Source organism: Chionomys nivalis, chromosome 7 (genome assembly GCF_950005125.1).
Source record: "Chionomys nivalis chromosome 7, mChiNiv1.1, whole genome shotgun sequence".
NCBI classification, from domain to species: domain Eukaryota; kingdom Metazoa; phylum Chordata; class Mammalia; order Rodentia; family Cricetidae; genus Chionomys; species Chionomys nivalis.
Window position 1 is genome coordinate 31,329,117 of NC_080092.1, and position 18,801 is coordinate 31,347,917.

The following is an 18,801-nucleotide window of genomic DNA, read 5'->3' on the forward strand; positions in this document are numbered from 1 at the left end:
AAAACGACATCGGAAGATGTGAACTATGGAACTTGAGAGCCTGGATCAGTCCACTGTGGTTTGACTGGGGGAGACACAAATGTGGCCTATTGAAAACACATGCACACATTTGTGTTTTCTTCATTCTTGAATATTTTTACTGAGTATAAAATTATATGTTGACAAATTCCTTTTTAGTCTTCAAATGTCTTTTTGTTAGTTCTTCTAGTTGCTTCTATTAAGAAGTCAACTATGTATTTTAATGGAGATCCTCCATTGTATGGTTACTTTTGGCTATTTTTCTCTAGATCTCTTGTTTTATGTACTTGAAAATAGTATGTCACTAGCATGGGCTTGTTTTTAATCAGTGAACTTGTATTGCCCTAATATTGTTGGATCTTTGGGAAAGACTAGAGCTATAACTTTAAAAATAATGTATATAAATAACTATCAAATTTGGGGGCTTTTGTTGACTTTGTGCTTGCTTTGTCTTTTTGACAGGGTCTCAATATGTACCTCAGGATGACCTCAAACAATCAAGCCTCCTGCCTCAGCCTCCTCTTGCTTAGATATAGCACTATGAGGCTCAACTCTTCCCTCCTTTCTTAGACTCTTTGGATTGACATTCTACAGACACATATTCATCACAATGATCCTATGATATATGAGCTTTGTCCTCTAACTTAACCATTTAAGACTATCAGGATACCCAAACATGAGTATCTGATGCAGCCATAATTCTTTCATTTGTCTTCATTTTGCTTTGGTTCTACAATTTTTTTTCTTAGTTTATTTTGCAGTTCAAGGGTCAGCAATCTATCAGGCCAAATCTGGCCCACTGTCTATTTTGATCAAGTTCCACTAAGTCTCCTTCATGCTAAAACAAGAGTTGGGTGGTTGTGACAGAAATCGTGTGGCCTACAATATCCTGAAATACGAACTGCCTCATTCTTTACAGTAAAAGCATATCTGCCTACATCGTAGTTTGCTGACATTTATCCTCTATCTCCAAGATGACTTTTATTTCACACTATAATCCATCATTTCAGCCATTGCGTTTCTCAAGTTTAAAGTTGCTTTATCCTTAGGGCTTCCATTTCTTTTTCAAACATCTTTAAAGATCTCCATGTGTTCAGCTATTCGCATAGTCTTTACATTCATTAAACAATTTCCAAGATTTAAAGACCTGATCTATTTCTAAACCCAAATGATCTCTGTTAGTCTGTCTGAATGGATGTCTTTTCTCTGAACAGGGTCATGTTTTCTTCATTTTTTGCTTGCCCTACCTACATTTTCTGGCTTTGTTATGCACTTTGAATAAAAACATATTGAAGACTAAACTAGACAATTTTTGTTCTATTTTGTTTTGAGAGAGAATGCCCTTCAAACTCCCTAGTAATACAACAACTTTCAGGTTCTCTTTGGTTTAAAATGGGATAGCTGCCCTTCACCACAAACCTTGATTTCTTCTATTGCCATGCCCATTTAGCATATTTTTTGATCATAGGAGGATTTGAACTGCAAGGGATTGGAGTCCACCTCTGGTCATATGTGTGCAGTTCTGTATGTACCTCCAGTAGGGCCCTGACTAAAATGCAATTGAGAGAACTTTCCCCATTTTTAAGCACCATATCTAGTACCAATTAGCAAACTATCTCTGGGGAGAATATTTAAATTTATCCAGAGACAAAAACAGGAAGATTGCCAAGTTGGAAGGCAGCCTGGGCTATGGAGTAAGATCCTTTACCAAAGGGAAATGTTTTAACAAAAGATATCAAACTTGGGATTCGTCCAGATTCCAACCTGTTATGTCAGTCCACCAATAGTCTAATTGATCCTAAATTTGGTTAGGTGAGAGATAAGAGGATACTTTATGGGGGAAATCAGCTTCCTTCATCTCTTAAACCAGTGAAGGAAATAGGAGAGTATCATTATGTGTAGCCAGCGACCCTGTGGCCAGAGTGTCGATTCAGCATAGACGGGATTTGCCTCGGGTTTACCTGGTGTTTTACATCATCTCACCTGTTCATCACAATTACCCCACGATGTAGGGGTTAGTGCTACCAACCTAACTGATGAGACGGATTGGGTTGCAGCTTTGCGGTAGAGCTCTTGACTAGCATGCACAAGACACAGAGTTCAGTCCCCAGAACAGTGGGCCAGCAGACAAACACATCCCGCTTCTCCATCACCTCCTCTTTCATCTTGGTAGCATTGGGAGCTGCTGTGTGTCCTGCAATCTACCCTTCTGTCCACACAGTTTTACTTGCAAATATTCATTGTTTAATGTGTTATTGGTCAGGCTCAAGACCTCTGGCTGATGCCACACCATCAATACTGGACCCTCACCGAAACTCCTCTCAATAACCTGCAGTTGCCATGAGTCATGGAGATCCTAGGTTATGGTTCCGTAGGACTAGGCCCTTCGCGATCTCCAGCAGGTCATAGATGGGGTAGATGTTGGAGAGGGCCCTGGATGTGTGTCCTAATTGGGTGGTAATTGGGTTTTTCTGAGCCAGCTACTGGGACCACCCCCATCAGGTGGGGGGCAGAGTTAACTCTCCCATGCCAGTGTTTAGGGTTGGGGCCAACTCTCATAAGCAGGGGTCAGGCAGTGCTACTATTAGGGAGCCAGATCATCTTTCTCATGTCTGGGTCATTGAAGTCCATTACCCCAAGGCCCCCAAGGGTCAGGGGCAGCTCTCTGGTGAGGGGGAAGGGCAGCTCAGCAAGGCTCTCATACTTTAACACGCGGTTCAACACATGGGTCTCATGGGCCCTTGTGGTAACACAGGCAACAGATATCAACACAGAACCTAGCTGTGGCAGAACCATGAACCGGACCCTTGAGCCCAGATATTACCATGGCCCGGAGTAGCAGCCCAGGCCTCTCAAATCAGCATGGGTTCAGCAGCAGGGTGGTCCCTGGACTCCAACATGGATCCCAAGCAGTCATATAGCCTTCAATGGTAACAGGAGCCACAGACATTGAGGCAGACTCTGGCTGAGGTAGGGACACAGATCCAGACATGACATGACCTCTGGTCATGACTTGAGCCCAGACAACACCATGGCCATGGGTGGCAGCTCAGTCACTCAAGTTGGCATGACCCCAGTGTAAATGGAGCTTGTCCCTTCATTTCCCAGCAACCCAGACCCAAATAATCACACATAGACTATATTAATTACAACATTTGGCCAATAGTTTAGGCATTATTGAAAGTTCCTCTTGATGGATTTTTCCTGTGACTAATATGAAAATGTCCTTCTTTGTCTCTTTTGATTGGTTTTAGTTTGAAGTCTAATTTGTCAGATATTAGGATAGCTACACCAGCTTGTTTCTTAGGTCCATTTGATTGGAAAATTTTTTCCTCTGAGGCATTGTCTGTCTTTGAGGTTGAGGTGTGTTTCTTGTAAGCAGCAGAAGAATGGATTCTGGTTTTGTATCCAATCTGTTAACCTGTGTCTTTTTATAGATGAGTTGTGTCCATTTATATTAAGGGATATTAATGACCAGTGACTACTACCTCCTGTTAATTTAGTTTTTATTGTTGGTGATGTTAATTTGTGTATTTTTTCCTTCTTTGGGATTCGCTGCTATGTGATCAATAATTGTCTGTGTTTTTGTTGATGTAGCCAACTTCCCTGGGTTGGAGTTTTCCTTCTAGTACTTTGTGTAGGGCTGGGTTCGTGGCTAGGTATTGGTTAAATCTGGTTTTGTCATGGACTATCTTGTTTCATCTTTCTGTGGTGATTGAAAGTTTTGCTGGGTATGGTAGTCCTGACTGGCATCCGTGGTCTCTTAATGTCTGCATAATACTTGACCAGGACTTTCTGGCTTTCATTTTATCCATTGAGAAGTCAAGTGTAATTCTGATAGGTCTGCCTTTATATGTTACTTGACCTTTTTCCTTTGTAGCTCTTAAAATTCTTTCTTTATTCTGTGTGTTTAGTGTTTTGATTATTATATGGTCAGGGGACTTTTTTTTTTTTGATCCAGTCTATTTGGTGTTCTGTAAGCTTCTCGTGTCTTCATTTGAATATATTTCTTTAGGTTGGGAAAGTTTTCTTCTATGATTTTGTTAAATATACTTTCTGTGCTTTTGAGTTGAACTTATCCTTCTTCCAAACCTTATTACTCTTAGGTTTGGTCTTTTCATGGCATCCCATATTTCCTGGATATTTTGTGTTGAGCTTTTGTTCGATTTAATGTTTTCTTTGATTGATGAGTCTATTTCCTCTATTATATCTTCAGCACTTGAGATTCTCTCTTCCATCTCTTGTATTTTGCTGTTTATGCTTGTAATTGTGGTTCCTAATCATTTTCTCATGATTTCTGTTTCTATAATTTCCTTGGCTTGTGTTTTCTTTATTGTCTCTATATCAGTTTTCAAGTCTTGAATAGTTTCTTTCATATGTTTGATTGCCTTTTCTTGGTTTTCTTTAAGGGATTTGTTGATGTTTTCTAATTTTTTGATTGTTATTTCCTCCATTTCTTTGAGGGAATTTTTCATTTCCTCTTAGGAACTCAAACATTCTCCTAAAATTATGTTTTAGGCCATTTTCTTCAGCTTCATCTATATTTGGTTGTTCAAGTCTTGCTATTATTGGATCACTAGATTGGTGTGGTGTTCCTCTTTGTGGTGTTGCTTATGTTCTTATCTTGTCTATCCATTGTTTCCTCTAACTGATGTAGTTGGGGCTGTCTGTGACTCTGGTGATCAATCTTTCAGATGCCAGTAGTTCCAAGGCTCAGATGGTTGCTCCTCATGGTGCAGTCAGTGCCACATTTCCAGTCACCCCATTGGTTACTCCATGTTCCTGGAGGTTGCTCAGCACTCCCTGGGGTTTATTCCACTCCTATGAAGCTCATTGTCTCAGGCCTGCACTGGACTAGGTTGCTGGCTCAGTCCTGTTTCTGTAAATGTCCCTGGTCTAGCCCCTCTTCTGTGGAGGTCCCTGACTTAGGGTTGGTCCCACAAAGGTCTCTTGCTCTGAACTACTTTCTCAAAGGTCTCAGACTCGGGTGAGCCTGGACCCACAGAGGTCCCTGGTTCCTGTTTACCCCCCTTGGATGTCCCAGAATGATGATGCCCAGACCTACAGAGGTTCTGGCTCAGGCCTACTCCCTCAGAGGTCCCATACTCATTCCTGAACCCACAGAGGTCTCTGGTTCCTGCCTACTCCCCTGGAGGTCCCAGATTCATGTGGGGACCTACAGAGATCCTGGCTCAGGCCTAGTTCCTTGGAGGTCCCAGACTCACATCTGGACGCTCAGGGGTCCTGGCTCAGGTCTACCCCCTCAAAAGTCCCAGACTCACACCCGGGCTGCAGAGGTCTCTGGTTCCTGCTTATATCCTCATAGGTCCCAGACTCATGCCTGGTCCCACAGAGGTCTCTGGCTCCAGGCTACTCCCTCAGCGGTTGCTCCCCTGTACCTTCTCCTGTGGAGTTGACTGTCTGCTCCAGCCTAGGTTGCTGGCTCAGTCCTGTTTCTGTAAATGTTCCTGGTTTGGATCCACTCCCATTCATGTGGAGTTCACTGTCTCAGGCCTGCTCTGGCCCAGGTCAGTAGGTCAGTCCTGCTCCTGTGGAGTTTACTGCCTCTGGCCTGCTCCAACCTAGGTTGCTGGCCCAGTCCTGCTTCTGCAAATGTCCCTGGTCTGGATCCATTTCTGCTCCTGTGGAGTCTCAGGCCCACTTCGGCCCAGGTTGTTGGCTCAGTCCTCCCACTGCAGTCTTTCACAGCCTGTCATACTATCTCTGAGTCTTTGGTGCAGTAGAAAAACTCTGGGTTGGAATTCAAGCTACCCCCATTGTGCTACAGAATATCACAGCAGTCATGACTATTTTGTCAGTCACTATTCTGACAGTGCCATATTATGCTTTAGGCACAAAATTTCAAAACATATTTTGGTTCATTTTTGCAAAGCTTTGTAAGGAAGAACAAACATACTAACAACTTACCCAATAGCCACTGTTTACAGACATTTAGTCTTTATCCTTAGTTACTCCAGTTTCGTGCATTTGTACATAACATTTTGTGGTCTGTGTTCTCCATGGGAGAAATAGTATGAGGGAGAATTTGGTTTTGTTTTGCAGATTATAGTACTGTGGATGAAACATGGGAGCTTATACATGATGGACAAATGTTCACCACTGGATGACATCCTTAACCCAGAAAACCGGATTGGATAGCAGATAGCAAAGGAATAAACTCTGACTTAGTTATACCTTTGTAGTCCATACTGACCTGAAACTCATGGTGGTTTTCCTGCCTCAGACTCTTGAATCCTGGGATTGCAAGAAGGAAAGAACTGACTCAAAAATTTGTCCACTGACCACAATACGCCCCCCACAGAGAGGAGAGAGAGAAACAGAGAGAGAGACAGAGACAGAGAGAGAGAGAGAAAGGGAAAGAGTTTTAAACTAATAGAAGAAGGAAGATGAGTGGGACATCGCAGTGATGAGCCACAGCACAAAGTTTGCGTCAGGTTTAGAGAGAATTTACACAAGCACAGTAATAGAAACAATGGGAGTTTAAATTAAAGCTATTTGGGAAGTGGGTGGAGAGATGGCTGAGTGGATCTGAACTCCAGTCCTCATGATTGCACAGCAAGAGCCCTTAAATGCAGAGCTGTCTCTCTGGCCCCAAGATTTCCAGTAATAATAATAATAATAATAATAATAATAATAATAATAATTTAGTAATAATCTAGGAAGCTAAATGGTATTAAAAAGTCACTAAATGGCCAAATCTTGACTGTAGTAATACCTTTTCATCAGACCTACCAGCCTTCACATAAGGACATGGAGACTTATTATTAATTATGAGTTCAGCCTTGAGCTTAGGCTTATCTCAACTAGCTCTTATAGCTTAAATTAACCCATTTATATTGATCTACATCTGCCATGTGACATGACCTCTCTTCCATCTTGCACCTCCTGTTTCCTCCTGTGTCTGGCTGGTGACTCCACCTTTCTTCCTCTCAGAGTTCTCTCTAGCCTGGAAGTCCCGCCTACATCTCCTGCCTAGCTATTGGCAGTTCAGCTTTTTATTACACCCATCACAGCAATATCATCTTCACACAGTGTCCAAATACCCCACAACACTTGACAAATAACCTGACAGGTCTCCCAATTCATCCCCTGCTTCTGAGTCAGGATTGAGTACGAAAGCCTAGATATATATCCTAACTAACATCTCACTGAAGCCAGCCTGCCCCTAGCCCTGCATGCCAACAGCCCACAATCAGAACACCAAACCTTACTTTGTTCCCTTTCCCTCCCTCCCTCCCTTTCTAGAAAGGGTCTCACTCTGTAGCCCCTGCTGGTCTGAAACTTGCTCTGTAGGACAGGATGTTGTTAAACTCAGAGATCCACTTGCTTCTGCTTTCTAAGTGCTGTGACTAAAGGCGTGCCTCACCAAACCCAGCCATTTCTCCCTATGTCTGAAAGCTTTCTCATGCCTCCATCTGCCAATCAAAACTCAGGTGACAAGAACTGGCTCCCTTGCTATAGACAACTCTGGGTAAACAGCTATTGGTTTTCTCTTATTGGTCTTCATTTATTTCCACAATGCTGGATAATTATCTGCTTAGTGAGTGCTTAGCCAGCAAATGGTGTATAAAAGTATGGGTTGTGAATCGAAGACAAGGGCCACAGAATACCTGACCTGGTCATCCATTAACAGCAGACATTCTTTCTGACACTCAGTGCTTACGCTGGGACAAGGTAAAGACAGCTTTTGGGGAAGAATAGGTATGACAGTATCCCAGGGGGGATCTCCCTATGTAATTTAATGGGAGTCTAGGGTATTTTTCAGGTTTAGGGCTACGGGGAGTGAACTTTGTCCTGGAGCCAATTCATTATTTGGGTTTCCTTTTTGGAGTGCAGTGCATGTCTATTCCCTGGTCTCATTAATAGCTGGGCCTGGTGTCCCAAGACAGCTGTCTTGTATAAACCTGGGACACGAGCTCATTAGCTGTTTTGAAAGAAACAGAAGACAACCTTGAGGAGTTAGTTCTATAAATCTGTGTCCGGAGCTTTGGGGTTGGGGGGGCAAAGAGCACATCAAAGTCCTCCCAAACCAACACTTGCTCACGCATTACCCCACAGCCTGGATTTGCAGAGCGAAGGAGAAGGTGAACTGTGGGGAGCTAGTGTGGTGGGTACTGAGGAGGGAGGGGGTGTCTGAGAGATGAAGGACTGGAAGTGGTCAGGAACTGGGAAGAACTGTTCTGGCTTTATCCCTCTCTTCGGGTTCTCTAGAGAAAGTTGGGCTGCACATAGAGATACCTGGGTGCATTGGCAATTGGTGAAGTTGTCTTTGTTCACCTGATCTTAGGCTCTGGCCTGAGTTCTCGGGTCAACAAGTAGACCCATCAAGTCCTGATTGCATGTGCACCCACTTTCCTGACCCCTCAGTGTTGTCCTGAGCAGATCTTGGCCTCCAGACTGTGTTTCGGCTTCCTTAAGGGCACATGTCTACTGCTTGCTGTGTCTTAGATCGCCCCTCATCATTTTCCACGATCTTCTGCCTCTACCCAGCTTTCCTGCTACTATCCAAATGAGAATAGTTATGGACCCAGATTGCCCTAAGCCAATGTGTATAGACCTTTTTCTTTCCCTGTAACTCACCCGAGGAGCTGAAAAACAGTAAACGGCCAAGTCCCATCCAGATCCAGAAAATAAGAATCCCAGGAGGAGAAACCAACAAATATACTTTTAAATTTGTGTTTGGTTTTGTTTCATTTGTTATTAGAGACAAGGTCACATGCCCTTGGCACTGGCTGTCCTGGAGCTCTCTGCATTCCTCCTGGCTTGGCCTCCTGAATGCCAAGATTACAGATGTGAGCCACCTCTGTTTAAAACATGCACCAAAGTGTCCCAGAGACGCAGCTGGACTAAGAACCCCAAACATCTTCCTCCCTCACAAGTGCAAAACTGTCTCTGCTTAAAAAACGGAAGATGTTTATTTGTTCCTTCAAATTAAGCCTGGTTAGCTAGCACATGGCAGCTGCAATTACCACACAAAACCAAACAAAAGTTCCTGCTTCTGCTCAGAAAAACCCTCATTTCAACTCTGTGTAGCGTTCTTTGCCTGGCTTTGATACCTTTAAGTTTATATTAAGGATTCTCTCTCCCCGTCTCCCTCCCTCTCTGTGCCTATGTGTATATCTGAGAGTGTCTTCCTCTTTAGTCCAGGTAGGCCTCAAGCTGATGATCTTATAGGCATGTGCTGTCATATCTGGTTAGGTTTAGTTGACAGCTAGTGTTTGTATATATTCTTCAAGGTATAGTATGATGCTGTATGCACACATTACAGGATGCTTAAATCAAGCTAACATGCATACACACTGGCTCACACCCTTATTTCTTTCTGGTGAGAACCTGTAGCTATTGCCACTGTAAGCACTGGGCTCGTGGATGCTATGAACTGTGAAGTATCACACTGAACTACATTCATTCACTGTACTGTGCAGTAGATGACAAAACATGGTTTCTCCTCTGCACTGCAGTTTTGTGCCGTCTATTCTGATAGACGCTGATAGAATTTATCAACAGAACCAAGAAGCACACCTCTTCACTCACCATTTAGAAAGTGAGTATTGGCCCAGTTCTTACTTTTAAATGGGGGTGAATGTGACAGAATGGTTCTAAGCAGTCTAGTCCACTTAGATTAAGCACCAAATAAGGCAAATTGTATTTGACCACGACACACACAGGCGTGTCCCCAGTACCTGCTCTCAGGTTTTTCAAAAGTCCAAGTAGCAGGATAAGTTAGCAGTTGGCTTACACCAAAAAAGGCATGTCTGAAGTTCTGAGGCTCCAGACAGTGGTTGGCTTACACCCAGAGAGGCATGTCTGAGGTTCTGAGGCTCCTATGATGCCTTTGAGACTGGCATTCATCTTTGTTCAGCACCTGCCTCTTTTGAGGAAAAAAACAAAACCTCTCCCCACCCAGAAAAAAAGAAAAGGAAAACCTCTCAACAAAGATAGAAGAGAAAGACACACATGTTTGTTATTGAATAAACCATAAGCCAGATGTGATGCTCCCATGGGGGTATGAATGCTTTGAACAGAAAGAAGGGAAACTCTAGGTTTTGTATGCACAAACCCTTGTAACCAGGTATGCCACATCCTTACACAGCTCCATGGATGAAGCTAGCTGGGGCAGCAAGGGAATGAAGAAAAGACAGACAGACACACAGACAGACAGACGAACACACACAAAAAGCTTGGGTTTTGCGGACTAGGCTCTCTTGTGGAGAAGCTTCAGCACTCCGGAGTCTCCTTGTGTTTATTTTATATGGTTGATAGTGAAGTGAGGCTATTGTATAAGCTGATCAAGGAAGTGGGGCTATGAGATACAGATAAACAAGGAGGCTGGGCTATTATACAGCCTAACAAAGAGGCAGGTTTACCTGTCCTGATAGGTGCAGTCCCTGCAGGGGAACAGTCTTCAGGCTGTGAACGTCCCAGGGACAGACAGCTATGATGAACATTTTCTGTGCACACTGGCAATATTCACACTTGGACTAGGAGGGGAGGCTTTGCCATTTCCCTGAACCTAGCCCACGGAAGACTTTGCTGTTTTCCATGAGTTTAAGACACTGGGGTCCTTGATGTGACCGTTCCCATGCCAACAATGCACATTTACACAGGATGCCACCCACTCCTTACACAGATATGTGCACTTTTTTTTCAGGCAAATGGACATGTTCTCAAAGAAGAGGACTTGACTGCACCATTGTCACACACAGTCTATCCTCAATTTTCTTGCTGATTGAAGTGATAATCTTCTAGATAATTGGCTTTGTGTAAAGGAAAATTAAACCTCACATCTTCCTGAAAGGAAACAATTTTGTGTTCCTGAGGAAGGTGCCAGGCTTCAGTCAGGTCCCCACTCTAACCTGACACTGAGGTAAGAGCACAGTTTTTTCTTCTTGCTCCTTTCTCCTCCTCCATTCCTACTCTTTCCCAAGGAACACACCCAACTCAGGGTCTCAAATTTACCAGGCAAGGGCGCAACTGCTGAGATACAATCCCAACCCCGTTTTCCTTCCTTTCTTTCTTTCTTTCTTTCTTTCTTTCTTTCTTTCTTTCTTTCTTTCTTTCTTTCTTTCTTTCTTTCTTCCTTCCTTCCTTCCTTCCTTCCTTCCTTCCTTCCTTTCTTTCTTTCTTTCTTTCTTTCTTTCTTTCTTTCTTTCTTTCTTTTTGAAACAGGGTCTCACTATATCTCTCTGGCTGGCCTGGAACTCACTATGTAGAACATTCTGACTTTGAACACACAGAGATCTGCTTGCCTCTGCCTCCTGGGTATCAGGATTAAAGGCGTGCGCTACCACACCTGGCTACAACAAAGTCGCTAAAAGACAATCATCTCACAGAGCAGGAACTTACTTAGTTTCCTAAGGTAGTTGCTCCACAATACGGAGGGGAGAGGAGTCTCCGCCCTCTTAAATGAATGAACATGTCTGTGTATAATGTATATGTAGCGGTGCATGTGACAGGGCACGGGCTTGGAGGTCAGGGACAACTCTATGGGGTCAGTTCTCTCCTTTGACCTTTGCGTGGCTTCTGGGGCTCATGCAGGTCTTACATAGCAAGCACCTTTACCTGTTGAACCACCCCGCCAGCCCTCTTCCATTATTCTTAACAAGGAGAATTTTGCTTTTTAATTGTATTGCCTTTATCCCTTCCATCCAAACTTCTTTCTCCTTTTGTCACTTGGGTCATCCAATATTTCACTTCCCTATCTTTTAAATCTATAGCCCCCTTTCCTCAAATTGTTTTTCCCCACCTGCCATTTAGCTACCACTTATCTCCCCGTGCTCCCCAACCCCCCTGCCTGTATCTCCATTCCATCTTCTCTCGGGAGAAATAAGGGTCCATTCAGGCTGGGTACACCTGAAAACAGCTGCGCGAGAAAAGAGATTTTTACTGCAGGAGGAAAGAGTAGGGCAGGGCCAAAGGGCCAATCTTTGCCTTTGGGGAGAAAAATATTTGTTTTGTTTTATGCTACTGAGGTGTCCAATAAAGTTTTTTGTCTTTTTATCTCTCAGGGCCATGGCAGAGCAGCCCTGGAACCATTCCTCCCTGTCCAGCTTCATCCTTGCAGGCCTGTTCAGGCACTCGCCTTATGACTCCTTCTTCTTCTCCCTTGTTCTTCTGGCCTTTGGGACTGCTGTGGTTGGCAACATCCTCCTCCTGACGCTCATCCAGGCTGATAGGCGCCTGCACACCCCTATGTACTTCTTCCTCAGCCAGCTCTCCATCATGGACTTGACAATGACATGTACAGTGGTACCCAAGATGGCAGCCAACTTCCTCTCAGGCAGGAAGCTCATCTCCCTGGCAGGCTGTGCCTCTCAGATCTTCCTCGTGGTCACGGTGGGAGGAGCTGAGTGCTTCCTCTTGGCTGTCATGGCCTATGACAGGTACATGGCAGTCTGTTACCCACTGAGGTACCCTGTGCTCATGAACTGGAAGGCTTGCACGTCCCTGGCCATGGCATCCTGGATGGGTGGAATGGCAGACAGTGTGATTGACGTGGGGATGGTCTTCAGCTTCCCTTACTGCGGATCTCTAGAGGTGGACCACTTCTTCTGTGAGGTCCCAGCCCTGCTGCGCCTCTCCTGTGCTGACACCTCACGTTTCGAGGACCTCATCTACGCATGCTGTGTGGTGATGTTACTGCTGCCTCTTGGGGTCATTGTGGCTTCCTATGCACAGGTCCTCACAGCTGTGATTAGAATGCCCGCCACTGAGGGGAAACAGAAGGCTCTCACCACTTGCTCTTCCCACCTGACTGTGGTGGGCCTCTACTATGGGGGAGCCATATTTAGCTACATGCAGCGGGCCTCAGCTAGGACACCAGTGGGAGATAGAGCCACTTCCATCTTCTACACTATCCTCACCCCAATGTTCAACCCACTCATTTACAGCCTGAGGAACAGGGATGTAATCAGTGCCCTAAGGAAGATGCTTGGGAGGTGGGGCATGTAGGCAAGCCACCCACACACATCTTACTGCTTGTTTCTTGTCTTATCGGTTCCTTCCTCTGTCCAGACTTCCCTGTCATTCCCATTTTTCCTTTATGCCTTTTGGGGACCTCTCTGACTAGGTAGGATTAGGCTGGGAGCTGGGAGCGATTTGCTAACACATAGGACACCTGCGAGGAGGATGATAGAGTAACAGATGGCTCTTGTTGGCCTCACATGACTCTTCCTCCTATGGGAACCAGCATTTGAGGATTCGAAGCCCGTAGTGACTTTAAGAACTAGCAGATACCCTGATTATGTCCTCCAAAGGTTGGCAGACACAGCTTCCTTCTAGGCTACACAATAAACTGGGGATGTGGCTCAGTTGGTAGAGTGCTCGCCTAGCAAGCATGCACAAAGTACTTGACATCTTGCCCAGCGCATGAACCAGACATGTTAGCCAATGTCTATAATCCTTCCTCTTGGGAGGTAGAGGCAGGAAAACCAGAAATTCAAGGTTATTCTTAGCTACACATTGAGTTCCAAGCCCAAGTCATGAGCTGGCCCTGTTAAAAACAAACAGCAAACAAACATAAAGAAACCACAGTGAACCAAGATCGGAAACCTATTCACAACTCATCTGCGTATCAAAATTTGGTACACAGAGCTCGGTTATGTAAGAATTGAGAAACTTTGGGCAAAGTCACTCATCTGTGGACTTTCCATTCTTCATCTGTGCAACCCTGGATGTTGATAAAATCACACCCAAAGTTCCTTGGCATTCCCTGAAAACTAATTACTTTCTGTGAAACTCCATTTTTATGTGTTCATTACTAGGAAATAGTTTTACATATTTCCCCAATCGTACCTATATTTTTTCTATTAAAAGATGGAGTTTCAGCATGTTGCCTAGGCTGACCAGGGCTCAAGTGTTCTTTGAAGTCATCTGATACTGGACTTTTAACACAGCAATAGAAATGAGACTAAGTCACACGCTACAAACAAGACAGGCAAACTGTGTTGCAACATGACTGACTTCAACTACAGCCAAAGAGAGAGCTCTGAGCCTCAGTCAGGATAAGACTGCTGGTTGCTGAACAAATGGGAGCATTGGGCTTTTATTAATTTTGGAAGGCATAAGTTGAAATATGTTACATGTCCACTGGTCAGGGCCATGGTCTCAAAAGTTGGCCGTCTCTTGTGCAAGCTTTGTGACCTTGTACTTGGTGGGGTAATGAGCAAGGACTTTCCTCAGGAACTGCTGAAGGTCAGTTGGCACCATTGTCTTGTGCAAACATCCAGCTGTATAGGGCTGGAAGAATTACAATGTTTATGTTGACAAGAAGCCTAAGGTCAAGGTGGAAGAAACCCAAACCAGCTCCAGTGGACAATGGGCTAAGTTAATCATGCATTGCAATCCTGGACACATTTCTCAAATCGTCAGCATAGCTACATGAAGAGTTGAGCAGAATCTGCTGAGAGATTCTGAAGCAGCAAAGGACACAGACGTGCTAAACAGACAGAGATGCCAAGCCTTGCATCCCAACTGAGCCATCGTATCAATATCAAAATGTTCAAGTGAAGAAACAGTGTTTTTAGCAAACACAGCCTCAAGTTTCTGCAGAGCGACCTTGATAATGGTTGTCATAACTAACATGTGAGAAGTGTTATCTATACTGCAGCTGATGACGTACCACCCGGTTGTTCTGTAAACACTCTGGCTTTCCAGATTAATCCAGTGTTTCACAGAAAAGTCATGGAGCAAGCGCAGAACAGAGGCAGAGGAGAACATAGATCATGTTTTTAATGTGTGACGTGTTCAGAACCCAGAGTTTATTTTATCGCCTAGTGGTGGTCCCTGTGGTAAGACTAAGATACTTACCTGATGGTATGGTACCATGGTCTGTATTCTGTTAATTCTATTTTAAATAAATGCTGATTGGCCAGTAGCCAGGCAGGAAGTATAGGCCGGACAACCAGACAGGAAGTAGAGGCGGGTCAAGGAGAACAGGGGAATTCTGAGGAGGAAGCTCATTCCTCTGGAGTCCTGACCCAACCACAGAAGAAACAAAATGTGACTGCCTCACTGAAAAAGGTACTGAGACATGTGGCTAACACAGATAAGAATAATGGGTTAAGCGGGGCGGTGGTGGCGCACGCCTTTAATCCCAGCACTCGGGAGGCAGAGGCAGGAGGATCTCTGTGAGTTCAAGACCAGCCTGGTCTACAAGAGCTACTTCCAGGACAGGCTTCAAAACCACAGAGAAACCCTGTCTCGAAAAAAAAAACCAAAAAAAAAAAAAAAGAATAATGGGTTAATATAAGTTATAAGAGTTACTAAGAAGCCTGAGGCAATGTGCCAATCATTTTATAACTAATATAGACCTCTGTGTGATTTCTTTGGGACTTAACAATTGTGGGAACTGGGTAGGACAGTAAACTCAGACAACAACCTGCCTTGATCTTTTATTATCTATCTATCTATCTATCTATCTATCTATCTATCTATCTATCTACCTACCTATCTATCTTTGTTGTGTTGGGGACTGGGTCTAGGCTTTCCACACAGTAGGTAAGGTCTCTACCACCAAGCTATTCTCCTAGCTGGGGCTTTGTACGTTAAGAATGGAATCTTGGTGTATAAATGCTAAGAAAGTCTTATGGTATTGATTAGTAGGTTGGCTTTCAGCTTTCTGGAGACACAGTTAACAAGCAAACATGTCTATGTTACTGTGCATGAAGAGCTGTTTGGCTTATATGCACATTTGGAAACAATTGCCATGGGATGTGGCACTCTCTCACAGTCAGAGTTCAAGCTATGGGGGGGTACAAAGACTACAAATACCTCACCCTACACAATCAAGATATTTTGGGGGGCAGTGCTAGGGATTGAACCCCATGTTAAACACACATTCTTCCATTAAGCTAATTCCTAGCTCCCAGAATGTTTATCACTGAAACCAAAGGTAAAACAGAAATGATGAGATTGCTGCAGACAGTAAGTAGCATTTCTTTTTGGGTTTGTTGTTGTTGTTGTTGAAGTTTCTTTGTATTATTTTGCTTTATTTGAGATGGTGCCTGGTACTGCCCTGGCTGGCCTCAGACTCTCTACACAGTCAAGAATGACTTTAAGCTCTTTCTGTCTCGCCTATGTGCTGGGATTGTAAGTGTATACCTAGGGACCACCAGTCACAAGCAGAGGAGTTGACTTCTGAAAAGACAGAGTATGCGTGAAGACAAATATTCAGGAGGGACTTAGGAAGTGCACTTCGAGAGTTCTGCCTTTGAGACACTTGTCTCACCCCACTTTTCAGACTGGTCTAGCCTTGACCTCATTTATGACCATCCTACTCTCCTGTCTCAACACTCCCACCCTAATCACTGAGATTACAGATGTGCATCACCAAACCCAGGTCAAAGGATAATCTTTTAACATACATTTTCGATAAAGACCTTCTTTAAACACATTGGACCAAAAGAAAATATCTACTTCATTATTCCAGCACACTAGAGACACCAGTTTCCTGGGACTTCATAGTATGACAGGTAGCATGTGGGGAAGGAAACATGGTCCAGCCCTTAGAGAGTATAGAGTCTGGGCCAGGATCCAGAGTGTTCCAGCTAGAAAAGGCCACTGAAAATGAATTTTAGAGTGGAGAGACAGACAGAGAATGAGAGCTTCCTGGCCAGAGAGAACAGGGTCTCGTAAGCCAGTGTGAGAAGTTAGAGCTCCGAACAAGAAGAGAAAATATTTGCCCTGGGGTTGTTTGTTGCTTGTGTTTGGGAGCTAGGGACCCACTAGGATGGCCCCAATCTCATTGTCTGCCCTCATGCTGGGGTTACAGATGTGTACCAACATGCCCAGCTGGTCTGTTTTAGTAAGTCAATCCAGGCTGCTGTGTAGGGCCCACAGGGAAGTTCCTGCAGTAATCTGGGTTAGAGTTTATAGAGTTTGGTTCTGGGTAGAAAAGAAAGTGACCAGAAGTTAACAGGTTCTGGATACATTTTAAAGTTTAAATTAAAAGGCTTTTCTACCTTATTGTCAGAGGAAACAATCAAGACAGAGTAGCATTAGTTTAGAATGCTTATGATGGAATAGGGCGCTCTGTATTTTTGTTGTTGTTTTGTTGTTTTTTCAAGACGGGATTTTTTTCTGGGTAGCTCTGGTTGTCCTCACTCTGTAGACCAGGCTGGCCTCCAAATCAGAGCTCCTCAGCCTCTGCTTCCCGAGTGCTGGGATTAAAAGTGAGCCACCACTGCCTGACTGTTTGCTTTTTAATGTGATGCTGGGCATCAAACCCAGAGCACATGCTGGAAGAGTGCTCTACCACTGAGCTACATCTCCTGCCCAAGGAGGAAGCCTTTGTTCATCAAGTGGTAGTCATTCAACAGCTGAATCCCGAAAGTGGGCTGTAGCCATCCCTACCCCACTGTGAGTCAACCCATAAAAGACCTTCTCTGGACATATTTGTGAAGAGCAGTATTTCCCTGAATGACTACAGCACTAATATTTCACTCAGAAAATCAGCATTCACCCAAGTTTTTAAAAAGAGTTTGGGCTCTTAATCATTTTCCTTTGACCTGATGTCTCGTCTCATCCTTGAATATGTAAATGTCATCACTTGGTTCATCTTGCAGATTACCATTGCAAAGATACTTTTCCCTTTCTTCCCCCCCCCCCCCTTAAGGAAGCTCAAGGACAATTTTATTAGAGGCTTTTGCAAACTGGGACAGATGAGATTAAAATTCTGGCAGCCACAAGGAGGAGATGGAGAAAAGCCATGCCTTTTAAGTAGGCATGCAGTACAAATAGAGATAGCTTTTTGAGAAAAGAAAAAGCACGTCCAAGAAGGGAGGATGCTAAGGAGTGGAGGAAAGATCCCCGAAGCCCTTCTTCCCCTTACTTTTAAGAAGTATGTAAGATTGCTACTGAAGACTGTGGAAAATTCTTGCTTTCCAGCAGACTTTGCCCAGTGATTTTAGCACCCATTACTCCTTCTGTCTATATGAATTATTTCCATGATGTAAAGCTAATAGCTGTTCCATTCCACACTCCTCGTCATTATCTTTTAGATAGAGATCATTAGGCTATTTTTAAAGGTTCTCCTTTGAAAAAATGGAAAAAGAAAAACAAATTAAAGTTCTGGCATAGACTTATCCATGTGGATTTTAGTTAGTAGCTAATGCTACATTATTTTATTTTTTAATTTCAGAGATCATAATAAAATTACAGTATTTTTCTCTTCCCCTCCCAAGTCCTCCCCCCAATACTGTAACTCCTTACTCTCTTTCAAATTCATGGCCTTTTAAAAATAATTGCTATTACATGTGTACATGTATATGTGTCTACATATATATTCCTAAATATAGCTTGTTCAGTCTGTATGTTGTTGCCAGTATGTATGTTTTTTGGAGTAACTCTGCATTCTTGCCATCCTAACCCTTCCCTTGCTATGCTGGGAAACTAATATGCTGCCCCAGAGGAAGTGTCCCTGAAGCTGAAGATGTGTCTTGTCCCTCAAGTTAGGCAAGCACCCTGCCCCTGACCTCTACCCCAGCCCCATCAGTGCCATTATGGATTTTCATGTTAATAATGCCTCATAGAAGGCCAGGGAAGTCACTACAGACTGTAATATGTGTTTTGCTTTTTTTTTTTAAAAAAAAATATGTTTATTTGCTTATTTTAACTGACAAGCAAAAAATGTGTATATCTGTGGTGGACATTGTTTTCATAAATGTGTGCGTGCTGGATTGGCTAAAGCAAACCAACTGACATCTAGACTACCTCACCTACCCTTTTTATGGTGAGAACTCTTAACATTTTCTCTGGTTTTAA

At 43.7% G+C, this 18,801-nt stretch overlaps 1 protein-coding gene across 1 annotated transcript; it reads left to right on the top strand.

Moving 5' to 3' along the window:
* The first annotated feature begins 12,051 nt into the window (after positions 1-12,051).
* LOC130878459 (olfactory receptor 2M4-like) lies at positions 12,052-12,990 on the top strand. The gene has a single exon (XM_057776435.1). It carries the CDS (start codon positions 12,052-12,054, stop codon positions 12,988-12,990), a length of 939 nt encoding a protein of 312 aa, XP_057632418.1.
* The last annotated feature ends 5,811 nt before the right edge of the window (positions 12,991-18,801 follow it).